Below are 26209 nucleotides of genomic sequence, written 5' to 3'. Positions count from 1 at the left end.
TTAAATATTGTTAGTGAACTAATTGGAACTAGGTGATATGTTTGTGTGGTTTTGTAGGGTATAGCTGTAAATGCACACTGGCACACTGAAAAGACTAAATGAAGTTTCAAATATGCAAAGAAGTAAACTTTTTGTAGGGTTTTGAACGTGTTTTCCATTAGACTGGCTTTCATTGGTTTTGAAGTGTTCCTGCTGTTCCTATTAGGTAGTTTACATTTTTAAATTGGTCTGTCTTTTCTGCAGCTATGAAAGTAGTGTGATATTGTTTCTGATGTTAACATTGTATGCTGTCGTTTATGTAAATGGTTTGTGTAGAAATTATTCTTACAAGAGAATCATTCTTGCAAGGTGCAGGATGCAGACCAATGTTTCCATCAAAACCAAGCCAATGAACAAACACTTCAGGCAGGAGGGTAGTGATGGACCTTTCACCAGGGGCAAAAGGCCCATTTGTTTCTCTGCTTCATCTCCATTGAGACCGAAGCTGTTATGCCTCTTCAGGGAAGTCTGTGATAAATTATTCTCTATCCCTCTGAAGTGGCTTAAAATTAGTCTGACTCCACATCCATCTCCCCATGTCTCCTCACCCGGGTTAGCTGTCTTGTCACAACTACATGCCAGGGTGTCTGTTCAGTTGAGCTGGAACAGCTGTTTGTGATGCTAAGTCAGCAAACAGATGCACAAGAAAAATAGAATCATAGAATGGTTTGGTTTGGAAGGGACCTTTGAAGGTCACCTAGTCCAGCCTCCCTGCAATGAGCAGGGACATCTTCAACTAGATCAGGTTGCTCAGAGCCCTGTCCAGCCTGGCTTTAAATGTTTCCTGGGATGGGGCATCCACCGCCTCTCTGGGCAACCTGTGCCAGTGTTTCACCACCTTCATAATAAAAAAAAATTCTTCCTTATATTTTGTCTGAATCTCCCCACTTTTAGTTTAAAACCATTACCCCTTGTCCTATCACCCTTTTGAAAAGGATGTCCCCATCTTTCTCCTAAGCCCCCTTTAAGTATTGAAAGGCTCTTCTCCAGTTTGAACAACCCCAGCTCTCTCAGCCTTTCTTTATAGGAGAGGTGCTTCAGCCCTCTGATCATTTTTGTGACCCTCCTGTTGACCTGCTCCGACAGCTCCCATGTCTTTCCTGTAGGGAGGACTCGTGCTGGCTGTAGTACTCCAGGTAAATAACTTTATGTCTGAGGTTTGCTTATTAAAGCCAAATCAGTTCCCTGATCTGATTTCTCATGCTGCCTCAACCTGTTTTGCCATCACTTATTGGGGGGGGGGGGCAGCGTATTACAGCTTAGGAGTGGTGAATTGATTGCATAGGGCTGATACACATTCCTTTCATATCTCCACCGAATATTTCCACACATGAAAGTGGGTTTTAGTTTATGGATAATAATGTTGATACTGCCTGACATAATATTTCCATTCTGCAGGCTTGATATGGATTTATATGTGTGTATAGATACATATTTGCATATGGAAAAAATGTTTAGTTTAAAATTTTGCAGTTCTTGGGGAGTATGAAAAATGCAGAATTTTATGATTTGACAGAAAAATCCTTCAGTGGACATGATTTCAAGTCATAGTAATGAAGATACGCTGCAGAAAACAAAAATTATCTTGAAATCTAGAGCACTCTAATGCATGTCATGAGAAGCTGGACATTTTCCTAGCAGAATCTGGTCATTAAAAAGTTTAGTTTGTGGGGAAGTGTAGGTGGAGATGTTAATACTTGTTTCATTACTCAACTAGAATTCGAAAACAATGTAAAAAGTTTGCCGTGTCCTGAAATTGCCTATGGTAAAGTTCAGTCCAAAACCACTTTTAATGTCACAAATCTTACACAAAGCAAGTTGATCATGGAAAGTAAATCTTGTCTGTTTCTAGGCGGACCAAGTATTCTGACTCTGAGCATTGCAAATTCTGATTTCTGCTTTCTTTGAGCAGTTTTACTTAGATTTGTACAGCCTTATGTCATCAGAGGCAGTTGATGTCCTTATTTTTTTTTCACCTGGCATTCTTCTGTGTCTTACCCACACACTGCAAACTGGTCTTGTCACAGATCATTGTATTTTGATCTGATTATAAAGGTTTTGGACAGGACTTAGAAAGACAATGGAAAGGCATTCCTTGCTTTCTCCTGCTGGCACGGTTGTGCCTCGGGAAAACTGACTAAAATCTGTTGAAGTACAAAAAAGCTGGGTGGAAGTTTCTTACTGTACACTAAAATGCTGCTGCCATGCTGAGAGATAATATTCTTGCTTTCTGGGAGAGTCACTTTGTAAGCAGCTATGATAAGATCCTAGGTAATTTTTGTGTTACGTGTTAATATATGGTACTCGTATTTCTGCCCAGTGTAGGCTTCAGATAAATTGCTCTGAAACCTCCATTTACATGATGTAAGTTGCATGAGAGTTTGAGGTGGTTTCTGTAGTGGAACAACCTCTTTACCCGTATACCAACATACAAAGCAAGGAAAGCATGAAGTTTGGTGTGATGAATTTTGGGGTGTATTTTAATGCTAATTATTCCTCCCAAACTGTGTTGCCTGGTCCCTTTTTGCACAGTGAACAGGACAAATTAAATTGTTTGTTATGCAATGTTAGTCAAGTTAACCTGCAGGTAGGAAAACTAGAAAGGATATAAAATTCAGAGGCTCCTTTCCCCCATATTTCATTTCACCTACTGTGATACTGAAATCATGCAACCTATTCCACAACTGCAAATACCCAAAGTTTAAACCACTTCATAACTCCTAGCACAGTGGTCAGGGTTAGGCAATCTTCTCTGGCAGCTTCAGTAAGCTGAGTCAGTAGAGCAAGAAGATCAGTGTGGTAATTGTCACAATTTAACAGTTATAACAGTAGTTTCCATTTGTGTGCTTCTAAACCTGAATAAATATCACCTTATAAGCATTGTTGAGGTAGATGAATTGTCTTTGTTTCTCTTCAGGTAGGCAAAATACAGGTGGTGAGGACAGTGCTTTCCCCAAGTGTATGTCCTTCCAGGCCAGCATCAGCACCCTCTATCTAGATGTTAAAGTTCGGAAGTGATAAGGTGCTCCTAGAACCTCCTTTTGGAATAACTGTGACAGTGTTTGCCATTTGCTTTCTAACCAAAGTTTATAAGCACTGATGCTGGAGAAGTTAACCAGAGTCCAGGGCAGATCTTTGTTGATGTTCCTCTGTTGCTGAATTGTGCATGTAAACAAGAAATAACTTCTGTTCACTTTTGAGTTCTTTCCCTACCCTGCTCACCAAATAATCTTTTGTTAAGTGGTGTATTTTAGCTAGAAAACAATATTGTCCACTGGGGAAATATTAACTGACTTCTGCAAAACATCTTGCCACTTCATCAGTTGGATGTTGCTCTTATACCTATATTTACTTAATAGATTTGTCCCAGCTCCTACCACTTATAACAACTTAATAATTAGAAATTGTAATATAAAATATACAAAGAACATACTGTTTATATAAAAGCTGTAATGCATTAACATCCCAGCACTAGGATTAAAACTAATCCTAATGTGTCCACAGTGTGGAATGAAAAAATGAGGAATACTGGGAATCCTTCATTAATAGCTAATATTGAAATTTGGGGCTAGTATGTGTACAAAGGTCAGTACATGCAGCACTGAAAAACATATGTAGTATGGAAGACTGGGAAGAAAAGGGAAATAGATGGGGGAAGACAGAGTTATAAATTCAAATTCAATGAGAAACTTAACATGAGCCAGCAGTGTGCGCTCGCAGCCCAGAAAGCCAACTGTATCCTGAGCTGCATCAAAACGAGTGTGACCAGCAGGTCGAAGGAGGTGATCCTGCCCCTTTACTGTGCTCTCGTGAGACCTCACTTGGAGTATTGGGTACAGTTCTGGTGTCCTCAACATAAAAAGGACATGGAACTGTTGGAACAAGTCCAGAGGAGGGCCACGAGAATGATCAGGGGACTGGAGCACCTCCCGTATGAAGGTTGGCTGAGAAAGTTGGGGCTGCTCAGCCGGGAGAAGAGAAGGCTGTGTGGAGACCTCATAGCAGCCTTCCAGGATCTGAAGGGGGCCTATAGGGATGCTGGGGATGGACTCTTCATTAGGGACTGTAGTGGTAGGACAAGGGGTAATGGGTTAAAACTTAGGGGAGGTTTAGATTGGATATAAGGAATAAATTCTTTCCTGTTAGGTTAGTGAGGCACTGGAATGGGTTGCCCCAAGGAAGTTGTGAATGCTCCAGCCGTGGCAGTGTTCCAGGCCAGGTTAGACAGAGCCTTGGGTGGCATAGTTTAGTGTGAGGTGTCCCTGCCTATGGCAGGGAGGTTAGAACTAGATGATCTTAAGGCCCTTCCCAACCCTAACTATTCTATGATTCTATGATCCTAAATTAAACAACTCTAGGATAAAAGTACATGTTCTCTTGGTGTCTCATTCCAAATGTCATGGTTTACATGTTGAACCCAGGACATCAAATCAGCTATTACATTTGTTTACAAGAATACAAATTTTGTCTGTAGTTAATGGAGTAGTAACAATTTCATTCTTAAAAACACTGAATATGCAGTATGTGATCTGCAGCATTGATCAGGCTGGCAACTGGGAAAGCATTAGCCTTTCTAAAGAAAAGTTCTGTAACTGAAAATTTGCACACAAGAGAGGTTTTCTTAGAGTTTTCCCTGCTGTGGCATTAACTTATCCACAGGCATAGTCCCTTTGAGGTGCACCCATTCCCGTGTGGCCTTACCCATAGCCACAGTCCCTTCAGAAGTAAATCTGCTTCAACATGGCCTACCCCATGCCTGCAGTCCCTTCAGGGGCATACCCGCTCTGTCATGGGCTTATCTGTGGCCACATGCTTTGAGATGCTCCAGCATGACCTCATGCACAGCCCTGCTGTTTCAAGTTGTACCTGCTGCAGCATGAACTTATCCATAGCCACAGATTTGTCAAGGTTTACCTGCTGCAGCACACTTATCCTTTGGCTACAATCCCTTTGGAGGTGTACCTGCTGCAGCACAGACATCACCATGGCCGCAGATGCTTTGAGATGTACCTGCTCCTGTGTGGACTCATTGCAGGTCACAGACCCTTTGACTCGAGCTCATGCTGGAGCTCCAGCCTGTCCAGTACAGCAGCACAGAAACAGCAGTGATGCCCTGGCCATCTGCCAGCCCAGGCACGTCGCCACCGCTGTTACCAAATAAATGTTCCCTGGCATAGCAGAGTAAGATAATAAGCAGTACAGCAGTGCAGAGAAGCACTGAAAACAGAAAGTGGCCACTAACAAGCACTGGAGTCTAAAATACAGTGAGGCAAGCAAGCCCCATGGCAATCAGTGGAGCCTGTCAATAACTAAACAGCAATAGCAGCTATGGAGTGAATCTAGCACATTCCAGTCAAACCTGTCGTTATCTTAAGCCCTTTGAGCCCCACTTTGGGGGCCAGAAAGGACTTTCATGGTATAACCCCAGCTGGCAACTAAGCCCCATGCAGCTTCTCACTCGCTGCCCAAGTGGGATGGGGGAAGGAATCAGAAGGGTAAAAGTGAGAAAACCCATGGGTTGAAATAGGCAGTTTAATAGGTAAAGCAAAATCTATTCACACAAGCAAAGCAAGGAATCCATTCACCACTTCCCATGGTCAGGCAGGTGTTCAGCCATTTCCGGGAAAGCAAGGCTCCATCACGAGTAACAGTTATATGTGAAAACAAAATACCATCACTACAAACATCCTCTCCTTCCTTCTTCTTCACCCAGCTTTATATGCTGAGCATGACACCATACGGTATGGACTATCTCTGTGGTCAGTTGGGGTCAGCTGTCCTGGCTGTGTCCCCTCTCAACTTCTTGTGAGGTGTGAGGGGCAGAAAAGGCCTTGACTCTGTGTGAGCATGGCTCAGCAATAACAAAAACATCTCTCTGTTATCAGCACTCTTTCAAGCACAAATTCAGAACATAGCCCATACCAGCTACCTCTTCTTAATAGAGAAGAAAATGAAATCTATCCTAGCCAAAACCTTCACATATGTTCAAATGTATTTGACAGCTATTGTGAGAGAAGGAGGCGGGTGGGAAATCCGTGTACTGCATTTCCACCTCTCACTGTTCAGCATTGCTTCTACTTTCAGGCATACTGGATAATTATTCTTCAGTATGCTGCATAATTATGTTTTGTCAAAACAAAGCCTTGAAAATTAATGAAGAGTTACTGCATGACAGTTTTGAAAAATATTTCTAGGAAAATGGTTGGGAATTTTTCTAAGAAATAATTTTCTGTCAAATCCTCTTGTAGAAAAAAAAAAGAAAAACCTTCTTAAGAAAAGCTTGTACAAGCAATTGCAAATTGTGAAATTGCTGAAAAGCTGTGATTTGAAACGATGCCATTTTCCTACTCTGAAACCACTGCCTTAGAAAGTCCATTTCAGCTCTGATTTTTTAAGTTAGGGTGTTTTTAAATCGGTAAACCAAAATGTTTAGGTTGCTCTAGATGGGATTCACTTACTGTGTTTTCATTGACTGTAATTTTGTCTTGTTGATATTTTCACTTCTTGCAGTGATGGAAGTTGGGAAAGATGTTTGAAAAATGAGTGGTCAGAAAGCACATTTAATAAAAATGTTGACATTTTGTATCCTTGTGAATATAATTTGGAGGCTTTCTCCATTTTTAGTGTATTCCCATGTTTTAAATTTAAGCTTTTTTTTTATGCTTCACCTTAGGAGCATGTGAGTTGCATAGTGTCACATGATCCAAGATCAGGGATGTCTGACATTACCTGGCAGTGGGGATAACATCACAGTGTGTCACAAGCATAAGAATTTGGCCCATATGGGTACGAAATATCATTTTTATATGCTGGTGGTTCTCTGCATCTTGTATCACATGTCCACTAGGAAGGAGCTGCCTTGAAGCACAGCGTGCAAGCCTGCTGCTGATGGTTCCTGAGTGCTTTTTTCTGGGGATGGGGATGAAACCAGGCTGGCAGAGCAGCCTAGCAATCTGGCTTGAAACCCTTCAGTGCAGAGAGATCTTACACAGTGGAGAACCTCAGAGGGAAAAATGCAACTGCTAAGATGCAGACAGTACTCTGAAAATACAAGCACTAGCCCTATTGCCTGTGGTTAAGAAGGATAAGCAGCAGCAAATGATGTTTAAGCAGCCATGCCAAAGCTTTGACCTCGTTTTGTGACACTGATGCTCCAATGAGGCATCAGGGATTGTATGGTCTCAGTTGCTCTACAGGCATGTAGAAGTCACCCCTGTCATAATGTTTCCTCAGTACGGTGTGGTGAAGTCTCAATTGAGGAAGGTCTGTGTCAGGAAAAAGAGGATGAGACAAGTGTGACAATACAGAATACTATCAACAGGAAACTGCGTGTTTTAAAGACAAAAGGTATCTTGTTATCTTGGCTGTGATGTTACATCTCCTGCTGGCCTGCAGTGCTCAGGAAAATCCAAACTTTAGTTGTGCCTCTCTCTTCAAGTCTGTGTTGAATCATATCAGAGGCTATCAGACCAGCATGATGGTAGGAGAACAATGTGCTATTGTTGATGCTCTTTTGGATAAGACACAAAACCAGAATCTTAACCACAGAATATTAAATCACCACTTTTGGCATGAATAGATAGGTTTACTAAGGGCCCTAATCTAGTTCTAATTTACATGATTATCTTTTGTCTCTCTAAAGTCTTCCTGTATTTTTGATTAATTGGGTCCTCCTTTTTTCTTTCTTCTCAGAATATAAATAATGAGAACTATGCTGTACTGATACTTGAACAGATTCTTACTTTCAGTACTGTTTTCTTTTTACAGGGGAAAGGAAAATCAGAGTATATCACATGTAGAGTTTCTCAGTATTTGACATGGGTTATTATATGAAATCCAGTGTAATGACTGATTATGTCATGAATCAGTCATTACAATAAAATAGTATTCTACATGCATGAGATATAAAGACTGTAATCTGCGTGGGGTAATTGTGATTAAGATGCCGTAGTAGAGACTTATTCTTTTAGGACACTTTCCCACTAGCATACATATGCATCCAAAGATAAATAAAGTGATGAAAGAAGTAAGAGCTTCTCTGAACATGTTTTAAGGTTACCCAATTAAATGCAAAAAAAAAAGGAAACCAAAACAAAGCACCAAAATATGGCAGATTTAAGATTCTTTTTTATGTGTTCCAAGTTCTGATTTGTGCTAAAAGTGATTCCTTAAAATGACAGAAAATTGTGTAATGTTTATAAAATTACTTCAGTGTTTGATCCTTGATGGTGTTCAGCTTAGGTAGTTTTCAAAGAGGAGCGTGGAATTTGTATTTATGATTGAATGAAATCAAGGTGGAAGTACGTTACTGCCCAGGTATTGTCTCTGTCTGTTACACGGTATCACACGAAGCTCATTGAAATCTCTGCCTGTTACATGGTATGACACGAAGCTCATTGAAATCAATGGAAAGATGTTACTTTGAGCGAGGTTTGGATAATGGCCCAAACCTACTGCTTATTTAAACGTAATTTATAAAGCTTTGCTTGACTTATAATGGAAAATGGGGTTTCTCATTTTGAAAAGTTCAAATGGAAGCTTAAAAGGGTATCAAAACTTTATTTTCGAATTGGAAAGCTACTGCCATCTGCACCAGCCTTTCAGCAGCACTGGTTGTGTCCATAATTTCTGATGTAAAAAACCTGAATGTGTTGGGGGAAAGCACTCCCAGCAGTAATGCTTGTAGATCATCCTTGGGATTATACTAGTGTTGCCACAGACCAGCATTTCCCCCTCTAATCAGACATGGAGAACAGCAAGGTGTAAGAAAGGAAGTGGAAAAGAGGTAATAATGTATGAGAACATTTTCTCCAGATCTTTGTTTTCTTCACCTTCCACATTTTCCACCTGCTGTTGCCTCATTTTCTAATGATCTCCCATCAGTTCACCTCTCGTCTGCATTCCTCTTTGCTGACTCATTTTCTCCTGAAGTAGGGTGTGATGGTGGCTAGCCACCATAAGGTCAAAACTTGGGGAGCCAAAGGGAGTCCTCTTTTGTACATGGATTATAACTGCACCCTAAGCATTTAAGTTTATTAATTCTTCTCCTACACTCAGGAGCTCTTCCAACAAGCAGAGACCATAGGACTGCCACATTCTCCTCTGGCTTACCAGGAGAGAGGTTTTACCAAAATATGTTGCTGCTTCTTTGCATTACTACAGCTCGTAACCTCTCTGCTCAGAGCTACAGCACCTCAGCATAAGTTGGGTCCTTCACAGATAACGCTGTAGACTGTCCATCAATCTGGAGACAAATTTAGCAGGCCAAACTCACGATCATAAGAGAGCAACAATGCAGGTTTTGTGCAATTGCAGCACTGGAAGGGAGAGGGTTAAATGACAGGATGCGCTTGGAGCAAGATGAAGTGTTCGACAGCAGTCTTGCCCTACCAATACTGGCTATTCTAGTCTTGGCTGGAGGCCATGGTGGGCTAAATGGTCAACAGGGGGGCATAGTCCTGAGGCTGCTTTTCTGGGGTTCTGGCCCACTCACAGCTGCCTGGCTTTTGCAGTGGGAAATAGCACTGGTTTGTCCTGCGCTGTCACAGCAGAGCTCGTCAGAGCAATGTAAATTCAGCAACTGCAGCAAAAGATTTAAAAACAATGCAAAATAAATCAAAATCTCAAGGGAAAATGAAACAGGAAAACCAGGCAAATTTCACATGTAAGGTATTTTTTTTTTAATATCTGCAAATCAGACATTCACTTACAGACCTGAATTGCCATTTTTGCACTTGATGACATCAATTGCATAGAAAGCCCAGAATCTTGGAGGTTCCAAAAGGAGTAAAAATAAAAGAGGGAAATATTTTCCTTCCCCTCTTTCAGTTTTGCAGATCATGTATTTTTATGATTATAAATAGCTAAATCAACAAACTTTTACTGACTGGGGATATTAAGCACACTTTTGTTGTTGACTTTTGGAACTACTTCAACTCCCAAGTGCTAAAAATTATAATTCCCTTTGGAAAAACTCATAGCTTTTGGTGGACTGGCTTGGAGTCCCCAGTAAGAAGCAGTTAATAGGTAGACTGGTGACTCCAGCAAAACAAGATAATCAATTCCATCTGCTTTTCTAATTAATCACCCTTAATACTGAAAGTTGGGGACATCAAGAATTTGCACAGTAAGCATTAGTTTGCAGAGGAGGCTAACAGTTTGTTACTTCAGTTGCAGTCAATCGCCCTGACTCCTCTTCCCACCTCTGAGAGAAAACCTGGGAATAGCCACCCCACTGCTCAGTACCTAATCTGTGCTCCCCAGTCACCTGCAAGGGCACCACACATCCTGATTTCATTTGTTTTAACCAGTTCTGCTTGTTCTTGTCAGAAAAGGAATAGTTAAAAGGGATGAATAGAACACTCTGTTTGGGACTTCAGTTTTCCAAAATAAAATATGTAAGTGAGGGAAAGGTTTCATTGAGTTTTGGCATCACTTTGTTAAGTCAGTTTAAGCCAAGAAAGATTGTTATTCCACACTGTTTGCCGATAGTAGACAGTTTGCATATCGAACTGTTTTTTTTTTTTTCTTGAAGGAAGAGAAAATGAGCCTGAATTTTAAGGGGAGGATCTTTTATTTGCTTTGCAGAAGAGATTGTTCTGTTAACAACTCATCAAGAAAGGGGAAAAAAATAGAAAAAGATAAACAGGATTAACTGTTTACTTTAAGTGAGCCGAAGTCTGGTTGTTTTTCTGAAGAAGAACACAATGTACTGTTGTATCTGGTTTCCAGAGTGGTGTTTATCATAATTCCTCCTGCGGTGGTTGGTAGAGTGCTGGGAAGGCTCTCCGCCCACTCGCAGCTCGCTCCCCTTCCCTCTCCCATTGAGGCCTCCGGCCAGGGCTGCGCGATGGAGCGAGCTGTCCTGTGTGATCTTTACTGCCTGACATGAGCTGACATTGACCCAGAATAAAATAACAGGGGCCGTTTCCTAGAACTCTCGGCGGACTGCTGAGAACTGCTACCATAACTCTTGTAAACACACAACATGCACACACAAACACGCTCCCTCTCCCTCATTTAGAAACACACCTAGGGAAGAAAGGCAGCCACCAAAGCAGAGTAAAGAAAAACAGCGTGAGTGGAAAACAGAAACAGCAGCAGACCCTGCGAGAAAGAGTGGCAAATTGCCTTTCTGCTGGGAAAGGAGCCCCAGCAAGATTTCATTTCTGCTTTTCTGCTTTGCTCTTTGTTCTGCCCTTTATTTTGGTGAATATTATATTTTTCTATTAGTTCAGTTGGGTGATGTGGCATTGAAATAGCGGAATGTCTTATTGAATACAGACACAGCGCTGTAAGAAATACCACAGTGTTATTATATTTCATTTACCTTTCACATGCACTGGGGAAGCGTATGTGCAATGCTACGCTACCAAGAATGTGTTTAGGATGTTCTGTGCCTGCAGAAATGGGCAGTTATTCTTCTTTTTAATACTGAATTCATGTTGGTTTAAGTAAAACCTTCTAGTAAACCATTCACGGCCTGTGTGGTTCAGAAGTAAATCTGAAGAATCCACAAATAATATGGTCTTGAAAGATAAGGGACCCCAGTACTGCTGCTACTGTGTTCTTGCTTCATTCCAGATGCTGCAAAGCCTTTGCTATGGGTTTTGCATGGGCAGTTGAGAATTCTCTAAGCCCTGTAGCGTGAAAGAAATGGTTTGATGCTGCAAGGAAGCCCTCCCTATGTACACATACATATAGCCTCATGCTCCAACTCAAATGAGATCTAACACAAAGCATAGACTTTATGGACTTGCCCTTCTAGATACAATCATATTATTCAGTTACTGCTTTCGGATCACCCTGTGAAGACAGGGCTTTTATTCTGATTTTTACATATAAGGAACTGAGGTGTGGAGAAAAGATAGCGCAGCAAAGATATGAAATGCTGCCAGAACTAGCAACCAAATGCTGTTTTCCTTGGAAAAGGAGGGTGCTAAGCACCTTGCAAGAGAAGATCATTTGGCAGCACTTTGCGGACTGTTGGAATTCTTGAATGCCAAAACAATAATTACAAGTCTTGAGATTAAAAAAATAAACAAAGAACCCCTCCTCAGATTCATAGATAAGTACTGTAAATGGCTGGGTGGTAATTACACCCTATATTTGGAACATGAATTTTCTATGGGAGATCATCCATTAGAAAGACTTGCAGTTTTCAGCTGAGAATGTAAGTTTCTTAAACGTAGATTTTTACTCTGGATTAGTAAATCATGACATAGAGGAAAATAGTACTTTCTCTGAATTGTATACTGAAGTAACCAAGGGATTGTAATGGAATTCCATGCTGAAGTAATGGTACAGTGAGAACCTGAGGACTGTGTGCATCATTACTTTTTTTACCAACTACAATTAACAGCATAGTGAGTCCAAAACAGGCTGGGATGATCTGATGTGCTTGCTTTTTTGTTGCCACCCAAAACTGTTTTTATTTATATAACAAGCTGTATGGAATGGATCTTAGCAGAAGGACCATAGATTACGTGCAGTTTAGTGTGGAGGTGCCTGGGGGATCTTGGAGGTAGGAAGGCCTTAGTGGTCTTCTGCAGCTCAACCTTTATACAAACTTCTAGGCAGCACTTAGGAAGTTATTTTTTTCTTAACTTTCTGTGTCTTGCAAATCATCACGATAGATTTTATTTACATGGCATAATTACTTTGGATTTAAAGTATCAATATAGGACAACTTCAATATTCATTTATGAATCTGAGATAAGTGAAGCTATTGGATGATACTGAAAACCTTTCTCAAATGAAACTCTAACTGCTTGAAATGATATCTCCATACTGTGTTTGAGTGGATGTCAGGAATGTCTTTTTATGGGTTTAAATGCTTTGTTTACTTTTGAGTAAAGTTCAAATCAAACACATGCATCAGCAGTTTAATTTGGAAGTGCACTTAGAGACAGTGTCAGATGGAGAGTTAAAAAAGTTTATTGGTGGGCCATGAAAACTTCATAGAAGAAATGGTTTGTGCTGAAAACATTGTCACGTGCAAAGCCATGGTTGTTATGGTGAGTATGAAAAGCTCTCTGGGCTTTGTGCTACTTCCATTCCTGGGAAGTTATATGTGTTCCCACCAGGCAGGTGGTGGTCTGTGTTTTGGGTGGGAACATTTGCAATGCTGTGGAGCTCCATTCTCTACATGCATGTTCTGCATTAAAGAAAGGTAGCCCTGCTGATATGTTTGGCTCATACAGGTCTCCTCCTACACACAACAGCCGTTTCCCACAGGAGTGCTGCTTTTTCAGCTCATAGGCAGAAAATAGTAGGTGGAAGGATTAACCTGAATGAAGAAATGGAAAAAGCAATCAGCAGGTGGGGATTCATGAAAGACTTTGTGGCAGTTGTATTTGATTTTCTAGTTTGTATTGAAGTGTTTATTCGAGGAAGTGAATAAAATAAGCAGCAGTTATTTTGTAACCGCTCTTCTCTTTCTCACTTTTTTTTTTAACATATATAAAAAAAGGTGGGTTTGGTATAGTTACTGTTGTGAGTTATTTGCAAAGTATGTTACATAATTTGTTACACACATGCTAAAAAGTGCCTGCAAAAAAAGCATTCCTTTCCTGAGACTGGGGAGGCCTCTGCTACACATTTTCTGCTTAAGATGCCAAGATAAGACTGCTCATTCCCCTGGTGATACTCCTGTCACATGTGCGGTTTCCACCAATACTTCTGCAAGGACAGTCTGTCTTTTGCTGGATGGAACTGAAGTGTCTGGTGTTAACTGTGATCGCTGTTCCCATGTGTGCCATGTCCAGCGTTCCAGGATTGCCTTCTCCTTTCTTTCCTTCTCGGTCCTTCCACAATTGCAAAATGAAAACATGCATGATCACGAACTCAGCTTTTCAGTGATTTTTAACCTCCAGTTTTCAAAGCAAGTGATTGCTATTTTGGTCATCTCAGTGCTTCAAACCAGAGCACCAGACAGGGTCCTAGAAATTTCTATACTTGGAGGGAGTTATGACCAGAACTCTTCTTTGAGCTTGGCATTCCCTTTATAAACTGGAAGCAGCTGTGCTTGTGTTTTCCTCTGTATCTGTGTACCTCTGCAACCTATGCTTAGAAGGGGCTAGTTACAGTAATCATTTTTTACTTACATCATTCAATCCTTAGCTATACTCTGTAGAGCTTCACTCACTATTTAGTGGCAGCAAATACTGTGGATTTCAAGCAGGTGACTCTGGATCTTGCTACTCCCTAAAGAAGGCTACAGCAGGTACCTACTTTTCAAAAGGGAACTTGAAGCAGTGCATGATGTGGTGAATACAGTGCTTTTAATAGGAAAATACTGCTAGTGTTACGAGGGGGTGGGAGATGGATGGTTAGCCCTGTGTGTTTAGACCTATGCCCTGAGCTTTGATTTTTCAGAGATAATATGGTTATGGTGAATGCAAGGAGTGCATAAGGTAGGGATAAATAAAATCCCAGTAGGGTGGTGTCCTGCAGGTTACAATTTGAATCTGAGCCATATTAACAGGAGTTAATCAGCTCCACCTTGAGACTTGACCAGACAAGTTGCTGAATTAGAGTTGTGTAGGTAGTGTTGTGCCTCTGGTGATTAAGGGAGAGGGGGTTTTTGTTTATGTGTGTTTATGTACGTGTGCTTTATGCCTCTGCTGGGACCGCACCTCAGAGAGATAAGATGTCCTTCTGACAAACAAAGCAGCACCAGCTGTCTCTTGGATGGTTAAGATAAAGAATGAGCCAGTATCAGAGCTAATACAATTCAATTAGTTTTCAGGCATTTCTCTATTCTCCCCTTTCCCTTCTTCCCAAAGAAAGAGTAACTAATGAAGTCCCTGCCAAGCAGTGTGAGGGTAGTGACATTTGCCTGGCTCTCTGGCTTCTCATGCTGTACTGCACAGCTTACCTCCTCATGGAGAAGGGCTACTGTGAGACACATGGTTGTCCTTCTACTTATCCAAGGGTAAAACAATTATTTGTTAGTTAAGATCTGTTAATGACAAATTTCTGCTGCCTGTTTTCACAAGACTCAGTAAAGGTAATCCCTGTGTCATCAGCCAGTTCTGGCCTTGTACGCTCTCATCTCTGCAGGCAAAACTTCTTATTCTTTTCAGTTTGCCACAGGGGAGGCTGGAGGTGACCAAAACTGAAGAAGATTTTTGTCATCCTTGCCTCTCCAGAATGTCAGCTGCCAGCTATGAGCCAGCAGTACGGAGAGAGATGATTTTTCATGCATAAAAAAGTAATAGTAAAAGAAGGCTTTACCCTTTACCCATGAGGAGTGACTAAGTAGGAGAAGGGCATGGCAGAGTAATCCTGTAATCCTCCCCAGATTTCTATTGGGAGACATTTTGTCCTAAAGATCAGCACAGTCATAGAAATAATGCAGAGTAATCAGTCTCATCTTCCCCCAGCCCCCATCCTTGCTCCTGGCTATTAGCAAAATCTTCCCAAGCTTTTGCCTGAAACCTACTGTGTCATTATTTAAAGAAGGGGGGGGAAAAAAGGCTAATCTCTGCCTCAGTTCTTATCATTCCCTAGCTTCGCCCCCTTTGTTATTACCCGTGAGTCATACTTCACCTTTCCCTTAGTCTGCTTCTCCCACATGCGCTCCTCTACTGGCTTTCCTGCCACCCCTCGCTCCTGGTGAATTCTCTGCTCCTTTGCATGAGAAATACCATTTTCCAAACGCATATTTTAAATTCAGGTCTTACACAAGGTTACATCCTGTTGTCCCAAGAGTAAAGATGGCCTTTATTTCCTCCCTGCACAAGCACCACTGATAAAAATGGAGATATTGCCCTTTTTTTTCCCAGCAGTTCATTACTATGCATACTGACAAGGTATGTTTAAGCTGATGAACTGATTCAGTACAAATACCACATTTTATGGAACAAGAAAAAAAGTACTTGTGATAGATGTGCACAAAACATAAATGCTGAATTCCTGGGGGCAGATGCTCATTGTGGATTTGCAGCTTGTCTCATAATTTAGATTTGGGTTTTCATCCTGTTAGCGAGCTTCAAAGCAGGGAAAAATCATGGGACAAGCTGTTGCTTTAATCACAGCTAGACTTGCTGCTAAAACTTTATTTGCAAGAACATTTACTGCAATATGAGAGCAACACTGTAACATGGGAAAATAATACAAATACACTTTTCTGGGAACAGAGTGAAATCAAGGAAAAATCCAGTGCTGGGAAGGAAGTTAAGGCCATGAATCAACGGTCTCTGAAAGCAGCTGAGCTGCTACTGTTAGTTATGCTAACAGCATGTGCAAAATCCATAGGAGCAGAACTGGTTTCAGAGAACATGAGAGGAGTTTTCCAACACATCACTGAGTTTGTTGTGGGATTCAGCTGAGTAGGTTTTGTCATCATTCATTCATACTGTTTTAAAAGTGTGCTAAAGCAGGGAACATATGTTCGAAGTTCTCTTCATAGCTTTAGTTTGGGACATTTGAAATGGGGCATCCAAAGGTTATTAGTGAAATTCTGTCTTCCAAGTAGGTGAATATATATGTATTTCATTTTAAATTCAGATTGCTCAGAAATGTGACCACCTTTTGGGTACTGTTAGAACAAGCGTGGTACAGTGGATGTCAGGTGTGTGCTCATAACAGCAGAAGTACTTGGAGTCTGATGCAACAGGTTCTGCTGCTGTGCGTTTCTTCATGATGGCAAACACACTACTAGTGGTAATGGGAACATTAGCAATGTAAGACCCACGTTCTTCGTTTACTTCTGGTTGCCAAGCTGGGTCATAAGATGACTATTCTCTCATCGTATGACCTGGGATGTTGTGTTGTTGTCCTGGGTTTACACAGGACAGCTGGAGTGGGAGCTTCAGGGTCCTAATCCTGCCTGGAAAATACATCCTTGTCTAGAAGTAGTACTTCATACAAGCAGAGTTTACTTCTACAGTGTTAATTTTTAAGGATCTGATCCTGATGATGGTAATCATTTGGCTATAGTATTTTTTTGGTCAGATCAGTTTCCTGTCCTAGCCATTTATGCTGCCACCACAAAGAGATGGAACTATGCAGCCAGAGATGTGGGGAGTTGAAACTCCCGTGTCTGACAGCAGACAGCTATTTGCTTGACTTAAAAGGACTGGGAACATGCCCTTTTAGTGACTGATGTCTTCAGCACCAACCAAGCTAATTTTATTTGGGCAATTAACATGTCCCAGAGGACTTAATATGAGCCTGGTGCCAGCTAGTCTGAGACTTACTTGTGTTCAGTTATGTCTCACTAAGGGTATGAGAAATGCCAGTGATCAGTTAAGAAACTACTGAACTGATCAGATCTGAGACACTAACATAGTTGGCCCTTGCTTGCCGCAGTATACCAAGGCCTAATTTTTTGCAAATCAGTCACTGTTTTGTTAACATAGGCAAAACTGCTTTGCTTTGGTTTTTGTGGTCCCCTTGATCCGATTTTCAGAAATATCCAGAGCACATTAGCTCTGTTTTAACCAAACAAAGCAAAAGCATGAGTTTAGTTTCAGTCACATCAGTTAAAACTTGAGAGAGTTCTTAATTGCGAGGTCCTAACTTGAAAAGAGTTAGGTCCTAATAGTCTAATTGTGAGGTCCTAACATGGAAAGTGGCAGGCAACCGTCTGCTTCTAGGCTGTCTTTTTTATAGCACATCAGTCTTTCATCTGCTGAGTTGGAGATGATACTATGGTATGAATCCAGAAGGTATCACACCTGTTGTTTTACACAGAAGAGTTACAGAGCTGTTGAAGACATGGGTTTGTATTGTTAGGATAGTCACGCTTCCTAGGCTGGGAACACCACTCATCCCAGAAATGAGGGTATGTATCCTTCCAGCCTACACATCACAACAGTGTTTGGGTTCCTCTTATTTATCGTTGCTCAGGGTAGAGGCAGTGTTTCATGGCTCTGAAGGACTTCGTAACCTTGACAGGCTGTAGAGGAATTGTGCATAAGCATTTTTTGCCTGGTGAAGGCTCTGTGCAGGATCCTTGTAGCTAGAGATACAGAGAGCCTTCATTTGTGTTCAGTCCTGCCACTCCCAGCTCCTTAAAATGGCACCAGAATCTGAAAATGAAGACTGTAAGCTGGTGTTTGCACAGCAGCTGATGTCTGAAAGCCTTTGGGGTTGTATCCTATGTTGAATTCAGCCCTCTTAAGGGTGTAAGCCAGAGTTAAGCAGTTCATAGTGAACAAGGAAACCGGGATTAATAGTCTTCATGTGCCTAAGCATCCCGCAAAGAAAATACATGTTCCTCCAGAAAAATGTAGGAGCTCATTTCATTTAAAATGTCGACTGTTGAATGCTTTCAGGGTGCATGTATGTTATGTGATGTGCTCCAAAAGCAGCTGGAGTTGTCTTGCTAAGAGCAATGGTGTTGCTCTGGGAAAGGTAGTTTTGGCATGTGCCTTTGAAGTGAACTGAGTTCTGCTGCCTAGTGCAGCTCTGAGTTCTATTTAGAAGTAAAGCTGCATGTGCTACCCTCAAAGGTAATTTTTGTCTCCCTTTGAAAAGTTTCCGTGCTTAACTGTCTCTTTCTGGGGCAATTAAATCAATCTCGTAGACAGCAGCCTCCTTCTTCTGCGTGACTCATGCTATCGTGGCTGCTCATCTGAGGTGCAGAATCTTGTGAAATGCATTTTTGACTATCTAAACGTATGACATGAACTGATTTTGCCTTATCTGCTATGACAGCAATATCTTCTCAAAATGCCAGCAAGTTGGTTAAGCAATACTTCCCAGCCCTACAGCTCCTACTTCCATAGATTACTTAAATCAAATAGTTTGTTTAGCAGGTTTTTTAATTACCTCCTTAAAATAGTTCCTCTGGGCTTCTTCATACCCAATATTGAATACTCTAATCTGCAGTTTCATGTTGCTTGGGATTTTTTTTTTAAGAAGAAATGACATTTTACTCTTTTGTTTTTTTTGCATTCTCAGGACTCTCTTAAAAAAGCCATGGAAAATGTAATTCTTGCTTTGCCAGTTTCAGTGTTGGTGATTATTACTTGTGAAAGACTCTTTGTTTACTTCTAAGCAGAATTCTTATATTTATACACACAAATAGATGCTTGCATCATTGCTCCTTCTGCATTGCAGAATTCACCTCAAGTAAGGAAAAACTCAACCTTCTTTCTTTGCAACTACACAAACCACATAGTGCATAGCAGTTAATATATCTAATCCCCAGTGCAAGCTCTTTAGGCTTTTTTCCAGTCACGCTTCTCTATTTCATGTGCTGGTCACCTCCTTAAAATATACATGAGAAAACCTTTAATGATGTTGGTTTTGTTTATTGATATGTTACTTAGTAGGAATTCTCCAGTTCAGGATAAGCCCTGTCCTGAAGCTTGTAATATAATTCTCAGAAATCTGCTGACAGTGAGTAACAGAGGAATGTTTTGCAGGTTGTGCCTCCTTGTCCAGGATGCCTATGGTATGTTCAGTGAAGTGCAGCTGCAGCCCCTGGATTCTGCGGATGACGTTGAGCAGTATTGCAGGAGATGGGAAGGAAAATTCTGCTGCTTAGCTGGAATGAAAATTTTGCAAAGAACTACGAGAGGAAGGTGAGAACAATTCATGGGAGAACATACTGCATGCTGGGATCTGCCTTTTTGTTTATTTCTGTGATTGATATTCTTTGGAACAACTGAATCTGGCTTTGTTCGATTAAAGGTCCTCATTGCCATTTTGAGGGCATCAGTAGTACTTGAGCCAATCCTACTCCAAAGCTAGTACACAAATACATACTTAGCAGAGAAAGGAATAGTGAAGAATGACCATATGCAATATTTCATAAAATATGAGTGTTTTCTTCCTCTTCAGTAGATTCAAAGACTTAAGAACGTTAGTTTGCCTCCCTTTCATTGCAGAACGTTTGCTACAGTAAGATTTTCTACAGTGCTACCCAGTATGGGACGAAGCTTCAAGCACAGACTTTCCCTTAGTGCTCGAGAGCTTAATTCAGTTAATTCTATATGGGTTTGGAAGCACAGTTTAAGCTTCTTAAAAAAAAAATTCTTGTAAATCCTAAAGGCATTCTTATTTTGGAATAAGAATGTCCACAGGTTTATAGAAAATCCCCCCAGATAAGTAACAAATTGACTTACGATATCTCTCAGATTTTGCTCATTCTGTGATTCCTTTTGCATTCTTTGAATAAAATAAAATATCTTTAATCAAGAAAAAAATCAAATAGATCACGTATGTTACAGAGTGTCTTTCTAAGGAAAGTGACACGTTGTTCACATAGGGACCTATATAAATATAATTAGATTGGCTCAATTCTCAACATAATTTTCTCATAAAAGCATCCGATCTAGATAAGCCTTTGCTATTAGAATGGCTATAATATTTCTGCTGACACTTTTTTTTTCTTGGTGAAAAATGCTGTTTCATCAAAACCAGAATGTTTCTTGGAAACCTTATCTATTTTGGAGACAATTTTGTTGGGAAAATTTTTTTCAGGTCCAGAAGGAGTGAATTTTCTCTCTCTCATTCTCATTTCATGAAAACTTTCAGAAAGTCTCATTTTTGTTTCGTATTGGAACAAAAACAAATTTCAAAGCTTTGAAATGTTTAGCAAAATGGAATTGCTGTTTTCCAGCCAGCTCTATTCAGTATGCTTTTCTTTTTATGTATTCGCAGTGTTAATTTTCAGATCCCTTGGATTTCAAGCCTACTTGCATTTTTATGGATCTTTAATAACAAACACGTCTTCTTATTTAATTATTTTGTTGGCTTTTTTTCCAAGTTACATTTTTTCCAAACAAATTAAATAATGGCTTTGGAATTCTGGATACAAATGAAGTTTTACAACTGGCTGCTGGTGTTTCCAGTACTCTGCCTAGCTAATAAGAGACAGACTTTTTCTAGTGTAAATTCTGTTTCAAAGCAGCAGTAACTTACTTCTGGCTATTCTGAGGACGATTAGAAGACACACTGCTGAAAATGCCTGTGGCTCAGCTGGAGCTGTGCTGGTGGTAACCCTGCTAGGAAACACTAAAAGAAAAAGGCTAGTGTAGCTTCAAGGACAGCGTAGTGGTTAAAACGTGATTTCATTGTACAAGATGGGTGGGTGGGGGAGTTGTTCAGCGATTCGTTTTTTTCTCAATTGTTTAAGTCCAAGTTCTGCTTTATAACTTCTTATTACTATTAAGTGTTGGGGCACATTTTATGTCATTCTAGGTGTGATGGAAACCACAGTAAAGCCATAGTTGAAATTAATATAAGGGAGTACTTATTCCAACAGAGCATAATTAGACTATAGAACTCATTGCCACTGGGTAAATGGGTTTCCAGAGCCAGTGGTATATCTGAGCACATGATGGGATATGCCTGCGAGTGCCCAACCTTGGCTTGCAGCACATGAGCAAACAAGAACTATGTGGTCTGCCTTGCAAGAAAGACAGCAGCCTTGTTTTTCTCTTTTGAGAGTGCCAATTACTTTTTGGAAGGAGACGGTTTTGAAACTGTCCTCTGGAGTCTGACAGTGGCTTTTGAAAAGGATAAAAGAGAATAAAATGTAGGAAGTGTGAGGGAAAAGTAATGACTTTTCTTTTTTTTGCCTTTGAAGTGCATGATCTGGAGAAAGCCAGGAATGGCTAGTAAGATCTCCTATATGCGTGTTGTCCCACAGCCACTTGGATTGTAACCTCTTTTTATAGCAACAAAGTGCTTCCTCAGTCCCTCCATGGGACAGAGGAGATCTGCATTTAACAGATACTAGAGGTTCTCAAGCTTTTTGCATCGGTGGACCCCTGTTATTCAAAAAAATTTCCAGTCCATCATCCGTCCTCATTATCAGTTCTTAATGTAAAGTACTGTTTAACATCATTCCAGTAAATGCATTTATAAATCACTGTTGTGAGCTGAAATTACTTTTCAAGGACTAAAAACCTGTAAGAAAAGGTACTTTACATCCAGCTGAAAACTTGGCTATAAATCTGACTTGGTCTTTGGAATGAACCTGTACTGTAAGATGTGCTAAATAAACTAAACCCTTTTCTTCTCCCGGCAAGGATACACTGAGCTCCAAAAAAAAAACTCCAAGTGGGATAAGAACTTACATAACAAGTTCTGTCTTGACCAAGATCAACCCTGTGAAAATTCAAGTTCTGGTAGTCTTACATCGAGGGAAACACTGTTAATGTTGAATATTGCTTTTCAGTATCAATATCTTTTAACAAGTACCAGGGTCTTGTACTAGGTCATTTGAAGGTCTTTCATTGATTTAGGTGGGTTTCAGAAGAAGTCCCATACTCCACATAAAACATACTCCCCAGAACCATCTCTGCAAGAAATTCTTCCCTTTGTAGTCCAGACTGACATTTCTGTCAGTCCATGGGCATGGCTGAGTCACATCAAAGTTTTCATGGCTTGTTCAGTGTCTTTATTTCTAGCAGTTCTTCCTGTCTGTTCATGAGGCTGTTGAATAAGGTAGGAACCAATGTTGTAGCAGCCAAATTAACACCGTGTTCAGTATCTGTTTCTTGACACCTTTTCTCTTCACTCTGTCATTCATAATTGTCTCTTAGCCTTTCTACAACTGTTCCCTGAACTGCACACTTAGTACCAGACAGAAAGAAAGATATGGTGGTTTAAAGAGAGAAGACTGAAAAATGTTCATTGGTCTGCCACTGGTGATGTTGGCTCCTTAGAGGTGTATGTTCTCTCTCTTGTCCTCCCACTGCTCATATGTCATCGTTATAAATTCAGCCCTGTGAGAAAGAATTGAGGTTTTGGTGGTGTAATGCTAGAGGCAGGACTTTTGGTTAAGAATCTGTATGCAGTACAACTAACATGCAATCCCCCTTTTTTAGTAGATCCCAGGCATGTTTCAGGTATGTCTGGTATAACCAGTAACTAAATGGATGCAATTAAATGCAGAGACTCTGCATTCACTAAAATGCCTCAGGAGTAAATAACCTATAAATTGTCATAGCCTGCTGCTTCCTATCAGAAATCAGTTTCAATGAGCTGGGATAAACTTTGTAGTTAGGTATCTGTCTATATTGAAGAAAAAAAACCCCTAATGTCTGTGATTTTAGCTGTGTCTGGAGTTCCACCTAAAATAATAATTTGGATTTTGACAATTTGTGTCTTTTCACCTGATTTGCCAAGGACTGAGTTGTTTTCCCTCCCAGTATAGCAGACCTGTCTGCTGCTTCTCTTTATGCTTTCATATATGGTAGAAATACAAAGAGCTTCTACCCAGCAAAACAGAAGGATGACACCAATTTAAAAATGGAGGGGGGAGGGGGTAAGAAATGCTTTTAAGTTAATACATAACTAATGCAGGGTGTCAGTAGGAATTTTGTCCCTAAATTGAAAAAATGATTAACAAGCTTCAGAGGGAGATGCAACTGTTGCATGTATAGTGCTAATATCCACACGTATGTTGGATAGGGTAGAACACTTTGAAGAGTACAGCAACTCATAAGCATTGGAGCTTGACCTAATCTTTAATTCATGGCAGATTGTACTATCTGTTGCATTTTCCTCTACAGTAAGAAGACTCTGAATATTGAGTTCATCAACCAGTGTTATGATTCTCTGAGAAATTTCTGCATTTTCTGATAAAGTTGGCTTCTGTTATTTGTCATTTTAAACTTTCAAATCTTAGGCACTGAAATGTGAAATCTCCTCTATTTGCCTGTAGTGTTGGTCACTTACTGTGTCTGAGGTTTTCTTTCTTCCTTTTGTTTAAGTCCCATATTCTCTGGCCTTTATCTCTCTCCTTTTTCCTCTACTCTTCATCATATACTTCCTCGTCTTTTTGCTTTACACTCGGAAGAGAGGAGTACTAACTGCTAGACAAGAAAGTGTTTCAAGTGCTAGACATTGAGAGGGAATATAATAGTAAGAACTCTCCACAGAGCAAGGAAGTTGTAACTTCCTTCCTTTGGTTTTCCCTCCTCCAAAAAGACTGCCATCTGAAAGAGCCACCCACATCTCTGAGGTTTTGAGGTCCTGAAACACTTTGATAATTGCTGTGGTTAAAATTGAGTTCCATTTAGAGCACATTTTCAGTTATCACATTGAAGTTTTGAATATTTGCGTTACTTTTTTCGGATTTTTGATGACTGCTGATCAGAAATTAACATTTTTTATGAGTTTTCTTCTCTTTAGCAAGCATGGACTGCTGCTTGTACCTTTAGTGCTTCTGTCATGAATCTGTTTAGTTACTAGCCTTGGAGAATAACATAAGATTATCCATATTGAATCAAAAGTACTTTTATATTATAATTTCTGTGGTTTAATATAGTATGTGTAATTTATTGCATTTTGACTGAGATGCTGCTTTAATAGGCTTAGATTTTTACTTTATGATTTTGTTGCTTTTATTGTTGAGTCTGAGAAAATATGGTGTTGCATAGCCTGTGCACTGCAAGATCTTAACAGGTCGGTTAAAAGGAGAGGTAGCCTACAGTATTAGCTTTATATTTGGATTGCTTGTCTTTTGATACTTGAAGCTTACGCAGCCTAGGTGGGTATTACAAAATTTCTTACTAGTTTTGAGTAAGGAGAGATTGCACAGAGGGCTATGAATTGCTTTATTTTTGAGTTCTTAATAATTGAAACTGATACTGCCCAAAGAAAACTGTTTTGGTTTAGACTAAAAATAAGAAAGTAGGAGAGGAGGAAACAGAGAAGTCTTGGAGTCCTCAGAGCAAAGCCATGGAAGACCTTGGATGAGAATCCTATCATCTTTTTTCCTGGCCCCCTACTGTAAACCTAGACTTTCTTCTTTTCCTAGTTATGGGCATTGTTTTCCTTCCTTTTTCTTTGATATTTGTGATATTTTCTCCCTGTAGTAATATTCCGCTGAACCTGTGGTATGGTTAATAAAATTGAAAAGTCCCAAAACTATGAGCAGTAATGTTAAAAGCTGAATCAGGCAGGTCACACACCAAGTTCATAGACCAGAACTGTACATTTCTCTCATTCATGCTTCTGAGAGAAACAAACAAAACCATCTTACTAAGTTACAAAATAAGTTGTCAGATCAGAGTCAGTGAAACACAGTTTTGAAAAACCAAAATTAGAAGTTGTTTGATTTTTGTCTTATAGCTTGTAGTATGAAATGAATGACGTTTCCACAGGATCAGAGTAGATGTGCTAATACTGTAGATACTGCTTTATCACTTTACTGGATGCTTAAATATAATTACAATGGCTTTTCTCTCTATTTGCTGTTTTTATCAAAAATCATAGAGCTAACATGTATATGCATGTGTACACATATGAATATATGCTATTTGACTTTGCAGTGAAGGGTAAAACAACCCAGAAAGATTAGAAACAGAATCAGAGAATCAGAGAATGGTTTGGGTTGGAGGGGACCTTAAATATTAAGACCCCTTAAAGATTAAAGATTTCAGGAAGAAAGTCAGCAAAACCTCTGCCTTAGACTTCCAGAGGGCCTGTATGTAAAGGACTGCCTGTTACAAGTCCCTGCTTCTTTGGAATTCTATGCTGTAACACTCCGTTGGAGTTACTGGTGGTCTTACTGTGTTGTTGATAAGCAGCAGACATCTAGATACTTAGTATAGGACAAAAAGGTTTTTACCAAACGTAGATTTCAGTCTGGCATGGCAAGTAGAAGGTTGAGTCTGTCATTTAGAATCCGATAGGAGATTTGTGTCCTTCTCCAACAATTGGTTCAGTCTTTTCTATTTTCAAAGAAAGTTTATGGAATCTTACAGCAGAGTCCTTGTCTCTGAAGTAAAAATATATATAAAAAATGTTACTCAAAATACTTTACATGTTGGTTGTTTTTTATCCTTGGGCCGGTTTCATCTCGCTTCTTATTCTACTTCTTCTTTTTTGGAAGTCCTTTTGTGATTAACTTTTTTTTAAATGATCAGTAATTACACTCACAGAGCAAACTGTAGCCAGAGGTGCAAATTGTGCACATGGGAGCTAACCATGTCCCTTTGCTGTGGCACAGAGCCAGCTGTTCATCTCTTGGCCTGACTCTATAGCTGAAGAAGGGTACACATTCTGGATAAAATGCACCCATTCTTCAAGTCAGATTGAAGTGGTGTGTGTGTGTGTATATATATATATGTATATAATTTTATTTATTGGCTGAATATACATATAGTCCGCTATACATATATGTATATTCAGCCAATAAAGAAAATTAATTTTATTCTTTCTATGAGGATAGTGATTTTCTACAGAGGAGGACACA

General features: G+C 40.1%; 1 protein-coding gene across 2 annotated transcripts in view; it reads left to right on the top strand.

Annotated features, from left to right (window-relative positions):
- Nucleotides 1–26209, top strand: part of SPIDR (scaffold protein involved in DNA repair) — a 200573-nt gene that overhangs the window by 152908 nt on the left and 21456 nt on the right. For both annotated transcript variants that reach the window (XM_061354845.1, XM_061354844.1), the window contains one exon: nt 19419–19577. In XM_061354845.1, the coding sequence (XP_061210829.1) occupies nt 19419–19577 (159 nt within the window). The remainder of the gene's footprint in view (nt 1–19418; nt 19578–26209) is intronic.

Source organism: Neopsephotus bourkii, unplaced genomic scaffold (genome assembly GCF_033783945.1).
Source record: "Neopsephotus bourkii isolate Nb327-2 ecotype Australia unplaced genomic scaffold, CSIRO-AGI_Nbou_v1 NB_753, whole genome shotgun sequence".
In the NCBI taxonomy this organism is placed as follows: Eukaryota; Metazoa; Chordata; class Aves; order Psittaciformes; family Psittacidae; genus Neopsephotus; species Neopsephotus bourkii.
Note: the sequence above shows the minus strand (reverse complement) of the source record. Positions and strands in the feature narration are given on the sequence as shown.